Consider the following 20,484-nt stretch of genomic DNA (forward strand, 5'->3'; position numbering starts at 1 on the left):
CCGTCTGTGTTTCACTGCTCTTCTTCTTCTTCTTCTTCTTCTTCTTCTTCTTCTTCTTCTTCTTCTTCTTCTTCTTCTTCTTTCTTTTTTTCCTTTCCCTCTGGCTGTTTTTATTTTTTTTTCTACACCACCGGGACTCATAGGAGTTTTGGGTTCCTTGATAAATTGGTACAGTATATGGTACAGTATATGGTCCAGTCTTGCTCTGGACATGTTTCCTCTCTGTTAACTGTATTTGTTCTGTAAGAACCATTTGGGCCCCTGTCTACTCTGGACCCCAAGAATAAACCCAAGAATAAATCCTCACATTCCCATCACAGTCTTACGATCTTTCTTTCTGGAATTGTTAATGATGTGGAATAGGAGCAGTGAAGTATAAAGTACTAGAAAGCAATACTTGAGTAAAAGTACAGGTATCGTACTAGAAAAAGACTTTGGTAGAAGTGAAAGTCACCTTTTAGAATATTACTCAAGTAAAAGTCTTAAAGTATCTGATATATAATGTACTTAAGTATCAAAAGTCATTTTCTGCTATTTAATGTACTTAAGTATTTGAAGTAAAAGTAAAAAGTAAAATTTCAGTGATTTTCAGTGGGCCTAAGTCCAGGGGCGGTTCTAGGATTTCATCCTTAGGGCTTTTAGCCCTCAGTGAGAATTTAAAACAAGAAGAGTTTTATATTATATATTATATGACTACATAGTAAGCCAAAAGTTATGGTATTATAAAATGGTAAAAGTGGACATTACATTACAACACTGAATAGGAGTAGCCTGAAAATGAAATGATTTACCCTTTGAATAATGTAAATGTTTGTGTTAAATACAGTTAGCCATAAATAATACATACAATCTCTGTAATAAAGGTACCAAACGATTCTTCTTGTTGCTTTGTGATATCATCAAGGGCACTTCAAATTTATCCTTATACCTTTAAAGTAATACAACATACCCAACTAAATCATAGAGGACCACTGATGTACTATTGATCCATCTATTTTGCAATGTTAATGTTCTTTTGATTTTGAATGTGTTGAAAAGTGTGTGAAAACATTTTAACCTTTTAAGGAACCTCCTTACTAAATAATGTTAAAATTTTGCATTTAAAGCCATTTAGCTGATGATTTTTTTAATCCAGAGCAATTAACGGCAGGTTAGAACTGAGCACTTAAGGATAAAGCACCTTGACAAACATATAATGAAAAATTGTCATTTTTAATCAGTTTGTGGTATCCTGGAACAAAAAAGAGAAATGTGTACAAATGCAGTATTCAGTTGTTTAGATATTTGGCAGTAATTGGGGCCAGAGCCAATTCAACTTAGGCATGCTTAAGAATGTATAAAGAAGGTATAAGTTAAAAGAAACATTTTGGTCTCTGTTAAAACTCTTTAATTTTAACTCTATAATTCAAAAACATATTGACAATGGTCTAACTGGGGAATCCTCATGTTCTTATTTAGTGCAGCTTTAGGATTAGTGCCTACAAGGACACGGTGACAGACTGTAGTGAGACGGTACAGGCTTTAGAACCATCGGCTGTGTGATAAGCATGTAATCAAACTTTTGTGCTTTATATATGGTGAGAACTGGCAGTATTGTTATAAGTATATAACTATATATTAAAACCAGCCATAGGGAAGGTTTTACATTATTTGAAGAATCAGGTTGTTAAATAATTTCACATTTGTTTATACTTCAAAAAAAAATAAGATACAAAGTCTTCAAATATATACAAAATTATTTACAGTCATAAGTAAAAAAAATATTAAACAATGTTAAATAAATATGTATAGATGAGCTGGGTAATTAGTCCAGGTGTATTGTTATAGGAAACAAGGTAGATCTCTGCGTTTGAATCGGATCTGAAGCTCCTTGTTTGGCTGTAACATTCCAAAACCATAGCGACTGACATCTGCTTCAGGCACTTGAGCTCCAGGTTCATGTAGCTCAATATCCAGATGGAAGAGAACCAGAAACACAAACCTGGAAAAATACAGAGACAAAATGGCATACATAAGGAAAGTTTTTCGTGGTTAAAAAGTTTGTCTCAAATGCAAGTTTAGAAGTAGGGTTTTTTTTAGTATGTGTTTGCCTACAGTGGGATTGTTGCATAACTCTTTAAATGGCTTTTGCATGTAAAACAGCTAGATTAGCTAGATTCTTTACAATATCATAATTAGTGAGTCCCCCTTCCTGCACCCTGTGTGTGTGTGTGTGTGTGTGTGTGTGTGTGTTAACCTTAATCTCTGTGGCCCTTGTTTAGGTGCAGTAGGTGAGTTTAAGGGTGTTTGCTTTGCTTTGGGGAATGCATTTTGTCTCAGAGGATACAGGACACTTACTGTCTGATGGACTGAACAGCAAATGGCTTTCCCACGCACACATTGGTCCCTGCTCCCCAAGGCATGGTGAAATACTTCAGCCTCCTCCCACCTTTAAAGAAGTCTTTTTTTACTGATCCATCTACGTTTAGAAACCTGTCATACTTGAAATTCTGTAAAGAAAATAGCAGAGACACAGGTAAGTGAAAGGATTTGCACACACACAAGTGCTCTCCCTAATCTGTGACAGATCAGCATTTGACAAAATGTTCCATGTTAAATCAATAAGGACTACAGTCAGATACCCAAGACATTGTCATTACATTTGACATCAGGTGAGATTTTCCGAACCGATAGCTTTGCTAAGGTAATAGTCGCAATGACGCAGACATGTAACAAGGCTTTTCCACCAATTAGTATCTTTCTATTATCACTGCACGTTAATCCAATGGCTGACACATGGGTCCTGGGTTAAACCTTTCCAAAGGGTAATCCATGCTAAGTTTAAAGTCTCACAATGTGTAAACTCAGAATCTTTTGGCCACAATAGTGTGTTTAAATTACACTATGAAACAGCCCAAAGTGCTCATTTAGTAACTGCTGAAAATTATGAGTGCCGTTCTCAGTTATTCTGAAGCATGAAGTGATGACAACAGTATCTATTCATGTAGTCACTCTTAATGAAGGGGTCGGTGCAGTGCTGTTTGAATATAATAATGTTACTGATACAGTTCTATTTGTGATCTGCAGCATGAGTATACTTGTGTGTTTACATGTTTGACTCTATGTGTACCTCAGGTTCAAGATGTATTTCTGGGTCCATCTGTGGACTTATGAAAGGAAACAGACAGATGCGGTCACCCTTCCTTAAATCGTATTCTTGTCCATCTGCCATGCGCAGGGTTTTGTCCTGCAGGACCTCCCGAGTGATGAATGGGGCAGCAGTCAAGCGGAGAGTCTCCTCCAGCACACTGTCTATATTAACATTTAAAAAGCAATCATAAATATACAACCTTCAAACAACAAAGTATTGTACCTACAAATACAGCATATTATTTTACAAACAGAGAGACAGACACTCTCTAAAGGTAGACTTGTTGAGTAGACTATTTTCTAGTGTTTGCCTGGTGCAACCTTTGGTCTTACATGAGTCAGACCTTGAAGACGCTTTTGCACTGTTCTTTTCTGAGCAGGCTAAATCTGTACCTCAGGTTAATCTCCTGGAGACACATTAGAGCTGTGTAGTGTGGGCGATATGACGGTGCGCTATCGTCATTGTTACAACAGCGTCACATATCTTATTGCATTGTACTTCCTTCTTCCAGTAATTTTAGAAACTGAGTACAGCAAATCAGAGGAAAGAGGATACCATGGTAGAGAATGCTAGACTTGATCACTTGTTAATAACCACCACAGAAGGTGGTTTGTGTTCTTCAATAATAAGGTATTTAATATAATTAGATATGCATTTTCTTTAACTGAATCTTTACTCAGAACAGACCAAAAACACTATCCCTGCTTTTCTAAAGACTACAATAAGTCTTACCAAATACAGGTGTCTTCTCCTGTGGGTTGAGGGTGTTGGTTCCAGGCACTGTGACACTATTAAATTCCTTTCTCACTGCCCTCATGGCCTGTGTGTGGGTCAACAGGAAGGCCAGGAGCCAGAATGCAGCAGGGCCTACATTACCCTAAAGCATGAAAACAAAATGCAACATTACAGCTCTTCTCTTGACTTTTTCATTAAGTAACTATCATTAACACTTTTTTCTTTACTTTATTCTGAATTTCGTCCTCCTCAACTAGTGGAACACGGAGCTGAATAGGTATATTACATAAGACCAAAGACAATTTTAATCACTCTTTGTATTAACAGTGGAAGCTAACAGCTGATAAGCACAGTATGCTGTATATTAGCTAGTGCAATAAGTTGAGCCAAGAAAAGAATGTGTCCTCGGACAATGAGGATGATCTACAGTAGTGTTCAAATCTGGTTAGCCTCACAGCACCAATGTCAAAGTGCTTACTATAAAAGGAGGCCCACTGAGAGCAAATGAAGGACAGAATGTTAAAATTATGGAACATAACTATGGCCAGCACATTTTTTTTACTAGCACTTGGATAAATGGACAATAAATAAATTAATGCTGACTTTCAAAGGCTGATTTAGTACAAAATATTAACTTTAAACGAGAAAAAAAAGTTTATGTTTAAACAAGAAAATTCATTTCAATCAGGCAGTACATCCACTAGTGGAATAGTAAAGACATTTTATGCATTTATGAACTGTTGGTTGCAGGTATGGACTAAATGGCAAACTCATATTGACACTGGAAATGCTAAAAAAAAAGGACAAAATAGTATAGCTTATAAATGAATATAATGGATAATATAAGATAAAAACAGCAGTGCACTAACAAACATCGATGTAATATAATGCATGAACAGAGTAAAATATCACTTGAATTCAACTAGAAGAAAATAAAGAAATATTGTTCAACACTGCTCTCCTCTGGCAAGGTCCCTCTCTCCTGTTCAGATTTATGTATCTCATTTCTACCACATTCCCTCCCTGAGAAATATAGAGAAAGACAGGAGATATCTGTGTAGTTCCCACTGGACATATAACTACACAGATTTGTCCCATCTTTCTTGATTTCCCTCAGAGTCTGTGGAAGAATGAGTTATATAAATCTATATAAAGAACAAATAATATTGATAGGGATAATATCGACTTTAATATCAGTGTTTAAAGTTCTTAATAAATCTGAGTTTCATTTGTCAAAGCCAAGCCTAATGCTCTCAGGTATTTTCTGGGTGCAGTCACACTAGTGGAATTGTAAAACACTTTTTTATTTTTGCTCCATTTGCGCCATCTGCAATGTGCTCATAGTCTCGTCGTCATTTCTGCAGGGTTCATTCTAGGTGTGGTTTGTGATTGATGAAGCATTCTGTGGCATGCCAACTCTGACAGCTTCACTGACATTAGGGTGGCTTATATCGCAGTGCTTTCTTACAAATAGAAGTGTAATAAGAAGAATGGCCCGGAGCATTCATGAAAACAAAGGGCTTACACACATCAAAAGGTCTGTACAAATGCTTAAAATAACTCAGGCATCACCTGGGTTATATTTACACAGTACAATTATAGTTCAGACTAATTATAGTTAATAATAAAGATTGCAAAATATGTGACCTGATGGATAATGTTAACTCTGCAGTTTTGTGTGTGTATGTGTGTGTGTGTGTGTGTGTGTGTGTGTGTGTGTGTGTGTGTGTGTGTGTGTGTGTGTGTGTGTGTGTGTGTGTGTGTGTGTGTGTGTGTGCGTGTGCGTGTTGGAACCAGGAAGTGTTCCTACCTCATGTCTTTAGAAATTCTGAATTATTTTGAAAATGTTCAGCTGAATGTGTACGTATACGTCATACACGAGTGTCTATAGCCAGTCACAGAGCAACTTAAATATTCTCGTTTGAGGTTGAGGCCAACTAAATAAAGAAAAGATGTCATACACTCTGTGGGCCATCAGCTAAACAAGGCTTACAGTGATATCATGGCTGCACCTGTTAGTTGTGGTTAGATTTAGGGTTAAGATTTCGGTTATGGTTCCTCACTGACCTGTGTGGCCCAAAGCTGTAGCAACATGGCCTTTCTCTGTGTCTCCTCATCAGCGCCCTCTGCCTGCAAGTGACGTCTGTAACTCTGCAACCACAAACTGGAGTCTTGCCTCAATCCAGCTTGTGCCAGTAAATCCCACAACCTTTGCTTCGCCATGCCTGTAGTTTGTTTTTCCCCTACAGAGATTAAGAGTGTGTGTGAGGGTGAGAGAAAGACTAGAGTGAGACTTAAGTAAGCAAGTGGAAGCGTCTAAGAGTTATAAACAACTGATTCATAGTTTGGATAGGAAACAGCAGCATGATGCATCTATTGTAAAATACACACTGTCTACACACTGTGATCAAACCAAAAGTAGCAACAACTTTGTGTTTATGCCTTTAGCTATTAATGAAACAGAGTCATTATGACAGAGTAATGATGACAAAGATGACATAGCTTTAAGAACAATTGAAGAGATGGTTGAAAAAAGACATTGTGTCATATACTAATGGACTGACATTTGGTTAGCTTATAGAGACTTCCAGAAAACAGACTGTTATATAATTGAGTGGGTGGGCATGTAGGTTAGAAAATATTTGGGTGGACTGGATTGGGTGGACTCCTTATAATAGAGTCAAGATCAGACATGATTGTTGTGACTCAGCCGAGATTTTAACCAGATAATCTGTTCAGTATGACAGGGAAAGAAAACAGGGAGCAAACTGTAGACATCTGAGAGCAGTAGTAGTGACTTTTAAGGCTGTGAGCTACAGTATAAAGTCATTCAAAGGTTTAAATCCAAGCACTACCAATCTGCCACTGTTAGGTAAAGGTGCAAAGCCCTTAATAAAAACTGCGTAGTCATATCGTTACTCAGAATAGAAGCAACAGTCATATCAAAAACGTAAATTTACTGAGATCATTGTGAGTGTATAACTGTAGGGAAAAGTCTTTCTAATGTGGCTTTGCTTTATAGGGTGTTACTGCTGGTGTCATGTAACAGTGTATTACGTTCTGTAATGAACTCATTTAGATGCCTTGGAAACAAAACAAAAACAATTATATTTGATGACATCATCCCAGACCGACATCGTCTAGAGAACTTGGTGGCACTCCTTAAAATTGACATGACTTTTGTCCATGTTTAGAATTTGGTGTATTCATCATGTAATATTTATTAAGGTTGCCATGCAAGCATTAGAAAACAATTAATACTGTTGTGAGCTTAACAATGATAACACTAACCACAGAAAATCCATTACACATGTTAAAGCTTTAAACTATATTCCTACAATCAAACCACATAAAGGTATTTAAGGATAACAAATGGAGTAGAGTTTAACTGACCGGACTTTAGAGTGAGGCGAGCCATCTTCATCAAGAGACTATCAAATTTGTGGTATTCTGTATATACATTGGCAGCATCAGTGCAATTGTTGTTCTGTTCTCCACCAAAGAGTGTGAGATATCCAGCCCTAAAAGAGAGAGTGGACATGAAAGACCAATGTTAAAAAAAACAAAAAAACAAGGAATGACAAATCCCCAAAACCTTAAATGACTATACAGTAGCAACCTCAGTAAGTGTCTGTGTCCTTTGAAGATCATAAATAGTTCTTTAAATGCATAGTATCTATAGTTTTTAGTGTGTACAATATTTTAGTAAGCATTTTAGTTGGGAAGTTTTGTCATTTTAGTTGGAACCTGTTTTGAACTCTTACGGAATAAATTGAAGATATTTTTGATGTTCTTTAATTAGTTAGCTTTTCCATAGAATAATGTAGTCATGAATTTTTCTGCTAATCTTCTTAAGGGTTGAACGGCTTCACTGTTTATTCTTCTGTCTTGCAGTTTACTATAAATTAGCATACATTTTACATGTGGTTTTGACACAGACCATAACAGCACAACTAAATAAACTAACAAAAAAAAAATCTAATAGGCTTCACAAAAAGTACGTAAACTCTGTCCTATGTTCTCTTCTCCATTCTGATGGCTTGTTTCTTTTAAAACTCATCCCACATTTGTCATGTCCCCTATTTACAAACAATTTAATGTGGAAAACATCAGTGTGTATAAACTGTTTATTGGAGGTTGCTATATGTCTTCCGCTTTGTCCAGTTTAGTATTAACTACTAGCATGGGATATACCTAAACATCAGGCTGTAGCAGAAGTGGAAAAGCCCGTCTTCTTTCCAGTCAGACTTGTTTAGAGCCCTTGTCTCCAACGTTAGCAGTGTTCGCAGGTGCTTCTCCATGACGTGGTTCATGCATAACAGGCTCTCGCCCTGGAAATGCCTACAGACAGCAAAGTGTTAAAGATTTGAGGAATGTGAACAAAGAAATTGAAAACATAAAAACACTCCAGCTCATGTTGCCTGATTTTTATCTTTGGTCTCGAAATAGAAAGAGGAATTTGTTTTCTGTAACCCTAGGAACCTAAACACACCTGATATGACATGTTAGGAAATCACATTTGCATACCATGATGCTGTCTGATGTTCAAATCCAATTGTTCTAAAACATTTTCTATAATGTTAGAAAATTTGTATGTTATCTATGGGTTAAAAACAGTTTGGAAAAAACAAATGGTGAAAGCACTTTGAAAAATGAATTTCGTCATGGGCCACACCTTTGGTGCATGCGTAAAAATACCACAACAAAGTGAGAGTACCAAAGCAATTAGACAATAGACTTGTAAAAGCGATATGGAATTCCTTCAGTAGGTAACTAGCTCGTCATTAAGTATATTTAAAATGGTAAAACTAACCTCATAATATTGCTTGTGTGAGCCTAGAGTCTAGAGCCTAGAGTATGTATATATAATACTGTATATACAATGCAGTATACATTAGTTAAGTTTAATTACCAGTTATATCTTACAGTCACAAATGTGCATCAAGACATCGTATGAGCTCAATGTTGTTGAATTTAGCTGTGAATTCAACACTGTGAATTAAAAAATGTTTTGTTTTCATTCACATCAAATAATAATCTTATTGAAGTTTGCAGATCTTTTACTGTTGCCATAGACATCAGTTCTTATTTATCTTAAGTAGTCACTTTTCACACCTAGATTATGTTGCTAATGTCTATGGTACTGCTATTGAGTCTGAGTAATTTATTAACATGTAAATGTTTAGATGAGTGATTCCTGACAGAATGATTGTACAAACAAATTTAATGTAGCCCATTCAATCAGCTTACAAGCAGCAAGTGTGGGTGTTTAGTGCTGGGAAAACATCCCTCCAATTGCCTGGCTCCAGATATAAATCACTTACCAGAAAAACCACAGGAACAGTTAAAAAAAACCATTGGATTGTGCGAGGTCACACTTCATCACTTCATGGGTGTTATTTAGACAAATGTTACACAATGCCCTAAGTTTCACAAAATTAATCCATTAACGCTTCCATGAACACATTTCGGACTGGGATAAACTGAGAGGAAAAGTACAGTGTAAGTCATATATAATGAATGAATTCAGTGAAGGTATGAGAGAAAAGGAGAAGAAGACTAATTCATATAATTTTAAATTGGCCTGCTGTTACACAGACATAAAATTAAAATATATAATATTGTCTTTTCCCATCATATAAAGAAAAAAATAAAGTTTTTTCCTCATTTGAGTTTTATAACAAATGAGAAATAGCTATAGCTCTGAACTCTTTTATCTTAATGTTTATTTTGTAATGAAATAGATTACATTCATGTCAGAGAATTTTATTTTAAGAGCACATTTAAAATAATTGTCAGTCTTTTCATAAAATGTGTCCTTAAATGAATTGGAGAATTAATTTGAGTGTTTATACAGATAAAAGTGCAAAACTTGTCACTTCTGCGAAATCTCACTAAAACCCTGAATTAGGAATGCCAACCAAATATAATAAACTATAACAGTGAGCGGTTTCCCAAAATGCAAATGGTTATTAGAAACGGGGAATTTCTCGAATAAAATGTGTAAGTGAAAGAACAACAAGGATTTATGCTGAACAGTGACTAAAAATGAAACAGGAACTAATAACTATAGCTGTACCTTCTCATTATGGCCTTCTCGGTGTCAGGTTTGTAATTTGGGAGCCTCAAGTTAAAAATCCGGTCCATCAGCACCTGAGCATAGCTTGAAAAGTCTAGAGACCTTGTGTCATGAAGTACAGAGTCATAGGAATTGGGATCCAGTAAGATGGTAACGTAACGTCCAGCAACACGAACCTGGAAAATCATAGAACCTTACAATGAAATTGAGAGAAACATGTTTGCAGGTACATTAAACACACAGCATTAAGTTGAATATTCAAATGTAAAATAATATTAAAAATGGTGCTAGAATAGTGAGAGGGTAAATATGTGCTTAAAGGTTTGTGCATTACCGTAAATATGTCTCCATGTTTCTGTTTCATTCTTGTTAAAAATTTGGCAGCATCCTTTCCAAAATCCAATGCATGTCCCAACCATGGGATAACTCCTTTGTCCAGAGGCGGTTCTCTTTTGGAACTGAAGTCAGAACCAATTTTAGTTCAAGTTGGAAAATCGTTTTTTTTCCACCATTAATAAAATTCTAAACTTTTCTTTTATATCAAACCATTCTATAATGCTCTATGCTATATACCATATTATCCAAGAAGAAAATTTATTTTTTTTCTTTATTTTGCCATTCCTTCTTTTTGCAGACTTAAATAACTTAAATCGATCAACATGCTTTTACATGCATTAGTTATTTTAAGCCTTATATTGTTTTTAAATGGCAGCAGTGAATTTAACCTGATGTAGGTTATTGAAATAAAACAACAGATATAAGATCAATAGGGGATGTGCAAGTTTAAACGACAAATGTACTTAGGTGTATGAACCACACTGATCAGGGATGGAGGTGTAATTAAATCTGTGGTTCTTTATATTTGAGTTCATTCAAAAATGCCCTGGTAAATACTCTATTTCAGTTCACATCATTATCATTATATAGAAATGATCATTATATACACTGCAGCTCTTTTTAAACAAGATCAAGAAAAACGATTCAGCACTCACCGAGTACGATTAGTAAGGAAATAAAAGAACAGGATACCGTTGAGTAGCAGAATGATTGTCCAAATCATGACGGTCCCTCAGCTACATGTAACAAACACGAGAGAGTAGGAGTTATAACCACTGCTGGTAACTTGCACTGATTTATATGCTCGAGTCCAAGACCGGAAGATGTGTCACTGTTGTTTCTGTAACGCACGATGGAGAGGATTGTGCGCGGGGCAAAGGCGTGTTCCAAAACCCATTTGACCAGGATCACTTGATTAATGACGTAGATTTAAATTAACCCAACACACAGGCTACCCGAAACAATCACAGATGTAAGAATGTGGAATCAGAGGTTCAATTTACGCAGTTATTACGCGTAAAACAGGTCCAGGGCGCATTGTGCAGGGTGAATTCAGATTTTGTGAGATCACATAATTGGTAGGCTTTGTGTTCTATTTTGATACGCAATATTTCCGTTTGTAGATTAGATCCAAATCTTTATGTTTGTGTGTACAATGTAGCCTGGGATTCTTGTTCTTGAATAAAAGGAGTGGAACCTCATATGGTCTTCTGCTGTTCTACCTCATCCACCTGATCTCTCCACATGCTGTGCATTCTAAGATATACAGACTTTCTGAATAAGGAAAGCCCTTAATGTGTAGCCCTTTCTGAACTGTACTTGTAAATAGAGCCAATAGGAGTAAAAAAAAAATGAAGATCTAGAGATCAAATGCTAAAGATTGCAGATGATTAAAAGCCCAAATACATGATTATACCTGTGGAGTGGAAATACTTTATACCTTTAACATAATACATACTATATGGGGGTGCAGCAAAACTTTACACCCAAACTTTACAACTGAAGTTAAGAAACTAGCAAGCGTTAGTTAGTTATAAAATTGTCATGATACTGTATTAATACTGTATTACATATATAAGGATGCATTTCTGAATACACACTGCCATTAAAACAAACATACAAATTATACCTAAAATATGAATGTGTTTAAATAAATGTATTATTTAAGTCATGTACATGTTTGTAGTTTATTGATTTTAAGAACATTAATTAAGAAAATAAGATAATTAAGAAAGTAACATGTCATGAAAGACACATGCAGAGCAGCAGAGGGAGAATAAGAGAGAGATTCATCCAATCATTCACTCATATTTTATCTGTTAACAAAGCCAATTCTAAATGCTTAAGATATCAGGGCAAATTTACTGTTCATAATTATTTAAAACTAATTTTTTATCATTTTTATGGAGTCAGTGTTTCCCACCAGCAAAACTAAACCCAATCGGGGTTTGCATGGAAGAGATCATCTTACAATGTGTGGGAGAAGAAATGATTATGTAACTAAGACCACTTCCTGTATTCTGTGCAGAGACTTTGTGAGAAATGTTGGGGCACAAACACACAACCGTTTGATTTGAAAGTCATTCAACATTTATTGGTTATTGATTGGCACTTCAGTCTGAGAGCAACATACAATGGAAATATATATATATATATATTTTTTTTCCACAAACGAAGACAAAATGTGTTGCTGATATGTGAAAAGAAAATTGTATTCCAACAGTACTAACTGAATACAGTATGACCAAACTGAGGAGTTTATATACTGTTAGTTACTTGAACAGTATCTCATTCAGATCTTGCTGACTGAACCTTCTCCTCCATGTTGATCTCTTGTGAGTCACATCCCACAAGACGCTCTCTTACATCTGGAGTGTTGCCAAAAAGGGCTGCCGTGCGGCGCAGCACAAACACACCAGCATGCAACCCTCCTACGTTTACCCAAACCGTGTGTGATTTCCTCCACAGCCCTCCCATTTGCAGCAGTGCCTGTTCAGGATAAACAGACACACAAGTACACACTATGGGATTACCATTATTGCATACACCATTCTTGACTTCTTGATGTTATTTAAAGTTTACTCATAGTTATCTCACAGAAGCAGTCTCAAAGTAGTAGTCTAAATATTTGTTTAAGTAACCAATTTTGATTTCAACCTTATTACAATGACAGTCTTTTTCCCGGAACATGTAGGCATGAAATCTGAAACTTGTGATTTTCCCCAAGATTTACTGATATTATGATGTGCCTTATAAAGTTACCATCATACCAAACAGTCAGGTTTCTGTCAGTCTATCAGAAAATGTACAGCTGAGGTCAAAACTTTACATATACCAACCTTCTGAAGACATTCAACTTTAACGCCATGCATTTTAGGTTACCGTACTCTTTCTGTGTTAAGCCACTTAAGCTATCTCTTATTTCCATAAGAAGTAATTTCAAAACAATAAAATAATAATTAAACACATTTGTTTAAGCATTTAATTATTTTACATTTTCTGTTGGTTAAAATTAGACATCATCTGGTATTGTTACCTATTAATTGCTTAATTCAAATCAAATGTTTATCGTTTGTTTTATTTGACCACGACTCCAAAAGGGTGGTGAACACCTGCAAACTTCAGTCTGATTTATTTTCATGCATGTCTTTGAGAAGGGGCCTCCATTACTTCCTTGTTGTAATACTCCATGGTGATGTGTTCCTCCTTCCTGAACAATGCACTGGCTGTGTGGTATGAATACTTGAATCTGATTGGTCAGAAGGATATATTCGTTCTTTTTGTATAACAGTGTGGCTTGGACAGTAGTTCTGTCTCTAACATGATTGTGCTCAATTCTTAAAAGTTATTGTTTCTGTAGTAAAGGATCAAACAAGGAATTGTTAAGAGACAATGAGATTGGTGTAGGTAAATATTTGGCTCACTGAAGTTCTGCTATAATTAAAGCTAACATGAATCTGTCTTTATTCGATTGTTAATGTGATCAAAGTTAAATAGTCTGACTAACTGAATTGCCAATAAATGTCTGGTAACCTGAAATGTGTGGAAAATTCAGTTTGAATGTCCCGAGTCAAAATATGTTAACCTAAGTCCTGAACTGTACAAACATGCTTGTTACTCATACCTTAGTGAAGCATTTCTTGTCCTGAGTAAGCAGTACAGCCCGTCCTGTACCTGGCCTGCAGACACGTGCCATTTCACGAAGACAGGACGGATATAGATTCCAGTTCTTCTTCCTGGAGCCCATTCTTTTAGAATAATATATTATACATAATTGATAATCCATAGATTATTGTTTATTGGCTTGAGGATATATAGTGAAAAAGATTTCTTTGAACAGAAGCACTATAACAGCTGCTATAATACACATGATGAGCAATTAATGCATGCAGTTGTAGCCATTAACAGGGTGGATTTCTAAGCTGGACCTCTCTAAAATGGCTGGAAAACTTCATCAATAAACATGACCAAGAACCACCTACTGTACTGGTGTTAAATCTTATCTGGAAGGGGTCTGTGTAGGTGCAAGTTTTCATTGCAATCATGCAAAAGCCACACCTCAGTCTACGCATTTAATCAGTTGATCTAACCTTTCACGAAACACAGGTGTGTCTCCTGCTTGGTGGGAATAAAAACCTGCACCCACATTAGCCTTTTGCTGATAAGACTTGACACCCATGCACCACTTTTTTCAAATACATTTATAAGAAACTAAATCTTAGTTCTCCAAAAAAAAACAAAAAACCTCAGTGACTCAGTTTGAGCAACTTAAAAAACGTGTTTATTAAACCATACTGTACAACTGTAAAACAGTATAAAACAGATAAAAATACCATAAATAGATTTGGGTTACATATAAATATAGAATAACTCTACCTCTTTCCAAAGGGCATGTCAGTAGTGATGATGTCCACAGAACTGGTTCTCAAGGGTAAATGGCACAAGTCCCACTGCGCAGTGTCTATAGATAATCCTGGAGAAGCACTGAATGAAAACACGGAACACATTACATGTTACTTTTATTGTACAGGTCTTGTACAAATTTACAGTGTCATGTGAAAATTGTGATATTTCTACTAATATCTGATTCCTAGCTAACACCTAGGTTTCTGATTACTTCCATCATACCGAACTTCAATCATCTTCACTATGTGAAAGGGTAGTGTTTACAGGCTTACCTGCCACCATCTTGCTTTTTCTTTACAATGTGGTTGATGTTATTAACTGTTCGACTGATGGCCATGTCATTGTTGTCTCCGGAAAGGAAGAATGAATTTGTCCACTCAATGACTCCCTGAGACATTCAGACTGGTTTAAATGATGATGTCTTATGAGTCACAAAACATTATTGCAAAACCCACAGTTCGGTGAACTACTCACCTCTAAAGGTATGGCTCCACTGCCACACATGGGGTCTACTATGATGTCTGATATCTGTGGTTTACAAAGTCTATAAACAGAAAGAAAAAATAGCATTAATAGTTACAACATTCTAGAATTTTCACAGTTGTATACAGAGACATATCCAGTATCATAGTGTTCACAGACTCCAAATGAGGGAGCTGCCGTAATGTACAATGAAGTACACTGACAAGAAGAAACTGAGTAAAATTACTTAAAAAGTGTACATCGGTTTCACATGATCTCAGGGGACATGTAAACTACACAGAATTGAATATTTTTTCTTAAATCTTTCAGACCAGATATTCCATTGTTTCAGTGTAACTGATGCCTGGTATTATTATTTTGGATTTGTTAGATTTGTTCATTTTGTCAGACCTTAGCATTCCGTAAGCCAGTGTGGAGCGCAGAGTGGTGGGACCAAAGTGAGTAATGTTTCTTCTGTGCAGACTCTCCTCCGTGAGAGCAACGCCAATCACCACCTCGTTGTTGTGGATATTCAACAGCACCTAACATTTGTATTAAAAATAAATAAATAAATAAAATAAGTGACTACAGAGACAGACTAAAGCCCTGTTGAGATTGAAATCTGAAGCATGACATAATTGTAATAAACTGCTTGCACGTCTTTCTGATAAAAGGTGGTTAGGATTTAATCAGGGACAAGTGTGCTGGTTGATCTGTAACATGACAAGCTGTGTAATGTATGTTTATTTTATAAACTTAAAGAGAGACAGCTGCAAAGTGAAAACAGGAACTAACTTGTCTCATGGACATTGTATTAAATTAAATGTAAGATAAACAAAACGATTAAAAAAAGATTAAAATAACGATCTGTCATTCAGGAATTTTATAAATACATTTAATTCCTGTTTTATTCCTTTCTTAAAGAACGAACGCCACAGTCCTGATATTGCGGCATATATGAACATAAAGTAAAGCTTTATACAAGCGGTCGTTATGAAGGCCAATTTCATCAGTGAGCAGGATTGGGTTCTTTCCTTTTATTACTCCTCTTTTTTCCTTTAACAAGCTTCCAGAGAAAACGGAACATGGAAATTTCTATGACCAGCTGCAGATATGTTTTTATAGGCTTACTGGTATTATGCAGTCACCATTTTTCGATTGTAAGAACGGCAAAAAAGGACTACATATGGCAGGGAAAAAGAGTTGGGCAGGTAGAAGTGTCGTATTTCAGAAAATCTGTGTGGAAGTAAAATGATAAGAACATGGTTGATTTCCTTATACTTATTTCCTTATTAAATGGGACAAGTAAGAACCATACAGACATTGCAAATCTGAACAGAAATACAATCACCAAGTGCCACCCATGCAAATCTAATCCTGCTTGAAACACCATTATACAAGTCCTTCAGAGATATCATTTCTTACTCTTAATCATACATTATTATTCAAATATGGATTTATAATCATTATTTACAAACAAATGTAACTTCTTTGGAGGTTTTCACACGCCTCTGCAGCGTTGATCTGGTTTCTGACTCGCTTGATTTTGAAGTCTGGTGCATTTGTGTTTATCTTACATCATCACAAAAGCACATATGAAACACAATAGGACTCTAATACATCATTAACTAAAGCACATGCACAGGTTACCTTACTTCCTGAACAAGTGCGGCACAGTTCCAGTACAACTGAACTCAGACCACCTCCTATAGGTCGTCTCGGGCATTGGTGCCATTCAGCATCACAGCTTTCAATTATTCATTGCTGTTTCAGAATAAACTGCCAGTATGAAAGCCTCCTTAGTCAGACAACAAGAACACTACAGGCTGCAGTGTAATGGATGCACTTTTAGGCTTACTTCCACATCAAACCTGGTCATGTCTGCCTTCCACTGAAAGAAATCTTGCACAGCACCACCAAAGTCCCGCGCTGCATCATTTGAGGTGAAGCTGTGCTTGTCTCCAGCTCTATTACAAGTCACACGGAATTTCAAAGGCTTAGCTTCTGTATCCTGAATATCGGAGTCCTGTTCTCCTTCAGGACCCGGCTCCTGCTCAGCACAGGAACTTCCCGGTTTCTCTTTGAGCTCTGACGTATCAGACTCGGCTTGGGGTTTCTCAGGTTCAGCAGTGTTGCTAGGCTTCGGTTTGGGGGCTGCAGCTCCTCTCCTGCGACTCCTCTTCTTCTTCAGAGAGTTGTTTATCTTCCAGACCTCCAAAGCACTGTTCCAGGGCAACACAGGAGCAAGCTGCTGGAGGTCTAATAAAGCTTCTTCCTATTGAAACAAAGTATTTGCCAATGAAGAACTCATCCTGTCATCATACACAAATCACCTGTTTTTGTTTAACATACACTTTATATAATTTGTCAACCTGCTTTTAGATAAAACCACATGTAATATAATCACAGAAATAAAATGCTTACCTTTGTTTCTTTGAACTGATAATTGTCATAATGTTCAACCACGACAAACAGATTGTCCACAGACTTCAAATGGTGCACCTAAAATATAAAACACATCTCATGTCATGTACACAAAACTTAAACTATTATAGCGGGAATCATTTAACCTCATTAATAAACAGCCACCCTATTTGTAAATATTTTCACAAAATAGCACTTTAAATTGTATATGTTTTTTTAATAGTCTACTTTATCCTTGATGCCAGTTAATAAACACACACAGGAGAATTCGTCTGCATCTCAGATAGCAGACGAAATCAAATATGGTCAAGTATGTGGACACATAAGGGTTACTTATGGCAACATTCTGAAGCACGAAGATATGTATGGCTTTACAGCACATATTAGGTGTATGATGCCTCTCTAATTTAGCACTGGAGCAAAAAAGGTTATGTCTAATGTAGCTAATATGTACTGGATGTCTCGTCCAGCCAAATCTTTTGTGTAATATAAACTTACTTATCCATTTATTATGTAATGTCAAACAAGTGTGTAGATTTAATGCACATATGTTGTTTTACATACAGCACTGAATTACTTCATTTTCGGCCCGATATAACCCACTTCCATTGATAACAGCATGTTGCATGTGAAGAACCAACAATACAATGAATGACCTGTTGCAGTTCTTGAACAATTATAAAAACATTTCCATCCCCTCACATATGATTCAAACTCCTACACAGCTTTGATGTTTTTATCTTTATCAGTTTAGTGTGCCAAATCATATCTTATATCTGTATTCATGTTATAACCAGATGTGGGTGTGACCTAGGCTGAAAGGTATTTTTTTTTACCACCATGCTCCTGGAAACAACAGAACACACTGGAACAGAACATCCAGAGAAAGTAACCTTAGCACTGTAATCATGGGCTGTAAATTCTGGCCCTGACAGGTCCTCAACCTCAGCTCCATTATTTGTTGCTAGTGTTTGTACACATCCTTAGCATTTTCCAATGCAGTTGGTTCTCTTCCAAAACATTTCCTTCTCAGAAAATCCTGTTGGAATTTCACTTTGACCTGAAGGATCCGATTAGGTTTTTGTATTATTATTGCCACTCAAAAAATATGTTGGAACTTGTATTTTATAAAAAATAATGTCTTGTTATTGAAAAGTTATTGAAACATACAGACGGTGCTTTGGGAGTTTTAAAAAACTTAAACACTTTCTTTAAAATATACTTTTGAGATTAAAGGGAAAAAAACCCAAAATATTTTAGTATTCTTAAAGTATTTTTATGATGTCATGTTTTATAAGACAGTTATTCAGTTCCTACAGGAAGCTTAAAGGGTTGTGGTAGCCTAGTGGTTAAGATGTCAGACAGGAATGTCATGAGTTCAAATCCCAGGTCCACCAAGCTGCCACTGCAGGCCCCTGAGCAAGGCCCGTAACGCTCAGTTGTATAAATGTGAAATAAAATTGTAAGTCACTCTGGATAAAGGTGTCTTCTAAATGACAGAAATGTAAAGGAATGCATTATTTTTTTGCATAGGGATAAGCAAATATTACCTTGACCAGGCAGTTACTAATGATACTCAGTACAGTACAGTGGGTACGCATTTAAATTCCCAGCTGTTGTTTTATATAAAGGGAATTGGGTCAGGATTACTGGAAAGAAAGAAAAAAACAGCACATAAGTGCAGAGCTCGTACTGTAGCTGTGAATCACTAACCTTATGCAGATGATCCGTAGTTATTTCAAAATATATTCTGCCTCGGTCTTTGCTAACTCTGGCAGTAGCTCCTATTTTTTCCTGCACTTCCTCAGCTGCAGTGTGTTCAAAGCCCGTAGGAACAGTAGCTCCTATAGTGACAGTGAGGGACTGGAGCACCTCGTTCCCCTCAGCCATTTCTGCCCTGTGGAATATAGGATGTGATGGTCAGAAGATGTCAGAGCAGCATTTCTGTCTGTGTACAGATATTCCTTTTAGTACAGTGGTCTCAGATACAAATATCAGCGTGCAGTGATCAACTATATTCATTTTGTACTACAGTTCATTAGCTATAGCACATCTGGCTACTACATGGGGATTTAGCACACTTATTATAGAGATATTACTATCACTGCCTTGTTTCTTTTTGTTTTTTGCTCTTCACAAGATGTTTCGATTAAAAAAAAACGAACATTAAACGTCAATAAACAAACTGTTAATAAACAAATATACATGCAATTTAAACATTCACAGAATCTACCGGCTACACGTGCTTTAATGTTGAACTCGTAATTCAAAACTTCCGGGTCATGTGAACTTTATGACGCATAGATATCTACAGCTATGTTTATGACGCATACATATCTACAGCTATGTTTATGACGCCCCTCACTGTATGTCATAGTTTTTTTTTGTTGTTTTTTTTTTGTTTGTTTGTTTTTTGTCATAGATCTACTGTGCGTCACGCTAAAAAAAAACAAAAAAAAACATAATATTATTTCCGGGTTAAGGTTTGATGAAATATTAGAATAAAAAAAAGAAAAGAAAAGAAAGAAACGTCGAAACTACATTTTTGGCTATGTGCGATTTTATGTATCTTCGCATATAGTACGTGTGGTTGACTTATTTATGTCATGATGTCGTCATTTGAAAATTATAGATTAAAAACTTTTCATGGATTATATGTGTATATAAGTGTTTGAAGCTTAAACCATCTTTAATGTTGCGGTTGTAAGTGTAGAAAAATATAATGCAATACACACATTGACTTATTGCTATAATCTTTAATAAAATTAAATTTGTAATTATTTCTTGCAATCATTCCTTTTGTAAATGAAAAAAAAAATAGAATTGTTGAAAAAATATTGATGTGAGTAAAATGACTTTGTCTCACATTAATTTAGACTGATTCATTTCACACAATTGTTATATCAGTGGC

The 20,484-nt window shown here is 36.0% G+C and overlaps 2 protein-coding genes across 6 annotated transcripts; both read right to left on the bottom strand.

Annotated features, from left to right (window-relative positions):
• Positions 1-1,193: 1,193 nt before the first annotated feature.
• On the bottom strand, positions 1,194-11,152 carry LOC113643075 (prostacyclin synthase-like). Of its 2 annotated transcripts, none has more exons than XM_027147117.2 (10): positions 10,937-11,152; positions 10,279-10,402; positions 9,945-10,120; positions 8,060-8,206; positions 7,259-7,386; positions 5,933-6,108; positions 3,863-4,007; positions 3,110-3,291; positions 2,338-2,489; positions 1,194-1,981 (listed from the first exon to the last, which is right to left on the bottom strand). In XM_027147117.2, exons 1-10 carry the CDS (start codon positions 11,002-11,004, stop codon positions 1,822-1,824), a joined length of 1,458 nt encoding a protein of 485 aa, XP_027002918.1. In that variant the 5' UTR covers positions 11,005-11,152; the 3' UTR covers positions 1,194-1,821. The 2 variants fall into 2 exon arrangements, with proteins under 2 accessions (XP_027002918.1, XP_027002919.1); XM_027147118.2 differs by having other exon boundaries at positions 10,974-11,142.
• Positions 11,153-12,348: 1,196 nt separating this feature from the next.
• On the bottom strand, positions 12,349-19,966 carry thumpd3 (THUMP domain containing 3). Of its 4 annotated transcripts, none has more exons than XM_027147123.2 (10): positions 19,807-19,966; positions 19,287-19,470; positions 17,574-17,651; positions 17,008-17,424; positions 15,561-15,691; positions 15,162-15,231; positions 14,960-15,075; positions 14,658-14,765; positions 13,906-14,029; positions 12,349-12,770 (listed from the first exon to the last, which is right to left on the bottom strand). In XM_027147123.2, the coding sequence occupies exons 2-10, from the start codon at positions 19,461-19,463 to the stop codon at positions 12,570-12,572; spliced, it is 1,422 nt and encodes a 473-aa protein (XP_027002924.2). In that variant the 5' UTR covers positions 19,464-19,470; positions 19,807-19,966; the 3' UTR covers positions 12,349-12,569. The 4 variants fall into 4 exon arrangements, with proteins under 4 accessions (XP_027002924.2, XP_027002920.2, XP_027002923.2 ...); XM_027147119.2 differs by having other exon boundaries at positions 19,783-19,885; XM_027147122.2 differs by having other exon boundaries at positions 19,682-19,849.
• Between the last annotated feature and the right edge of the window lie 518 nt (positions 19,967-20,484).

The sequence above is a fragment of the Tachysurus fulvidraco genome, chromosome 5 (assembly GCF_022655615.1).
Source record: "Tachysurus fulvidraco isolate hzauxx_2018 chromosome 5, HZAU_PFXX_2.0, whole genome shotgun sequence".
Taxonomy (NCBI): Eukaryota; Metazoa; Chordata; class Actinopteri; order Siluriformes; family Bagridae; genus Tachysurus; species Tachysurus fulvidraco.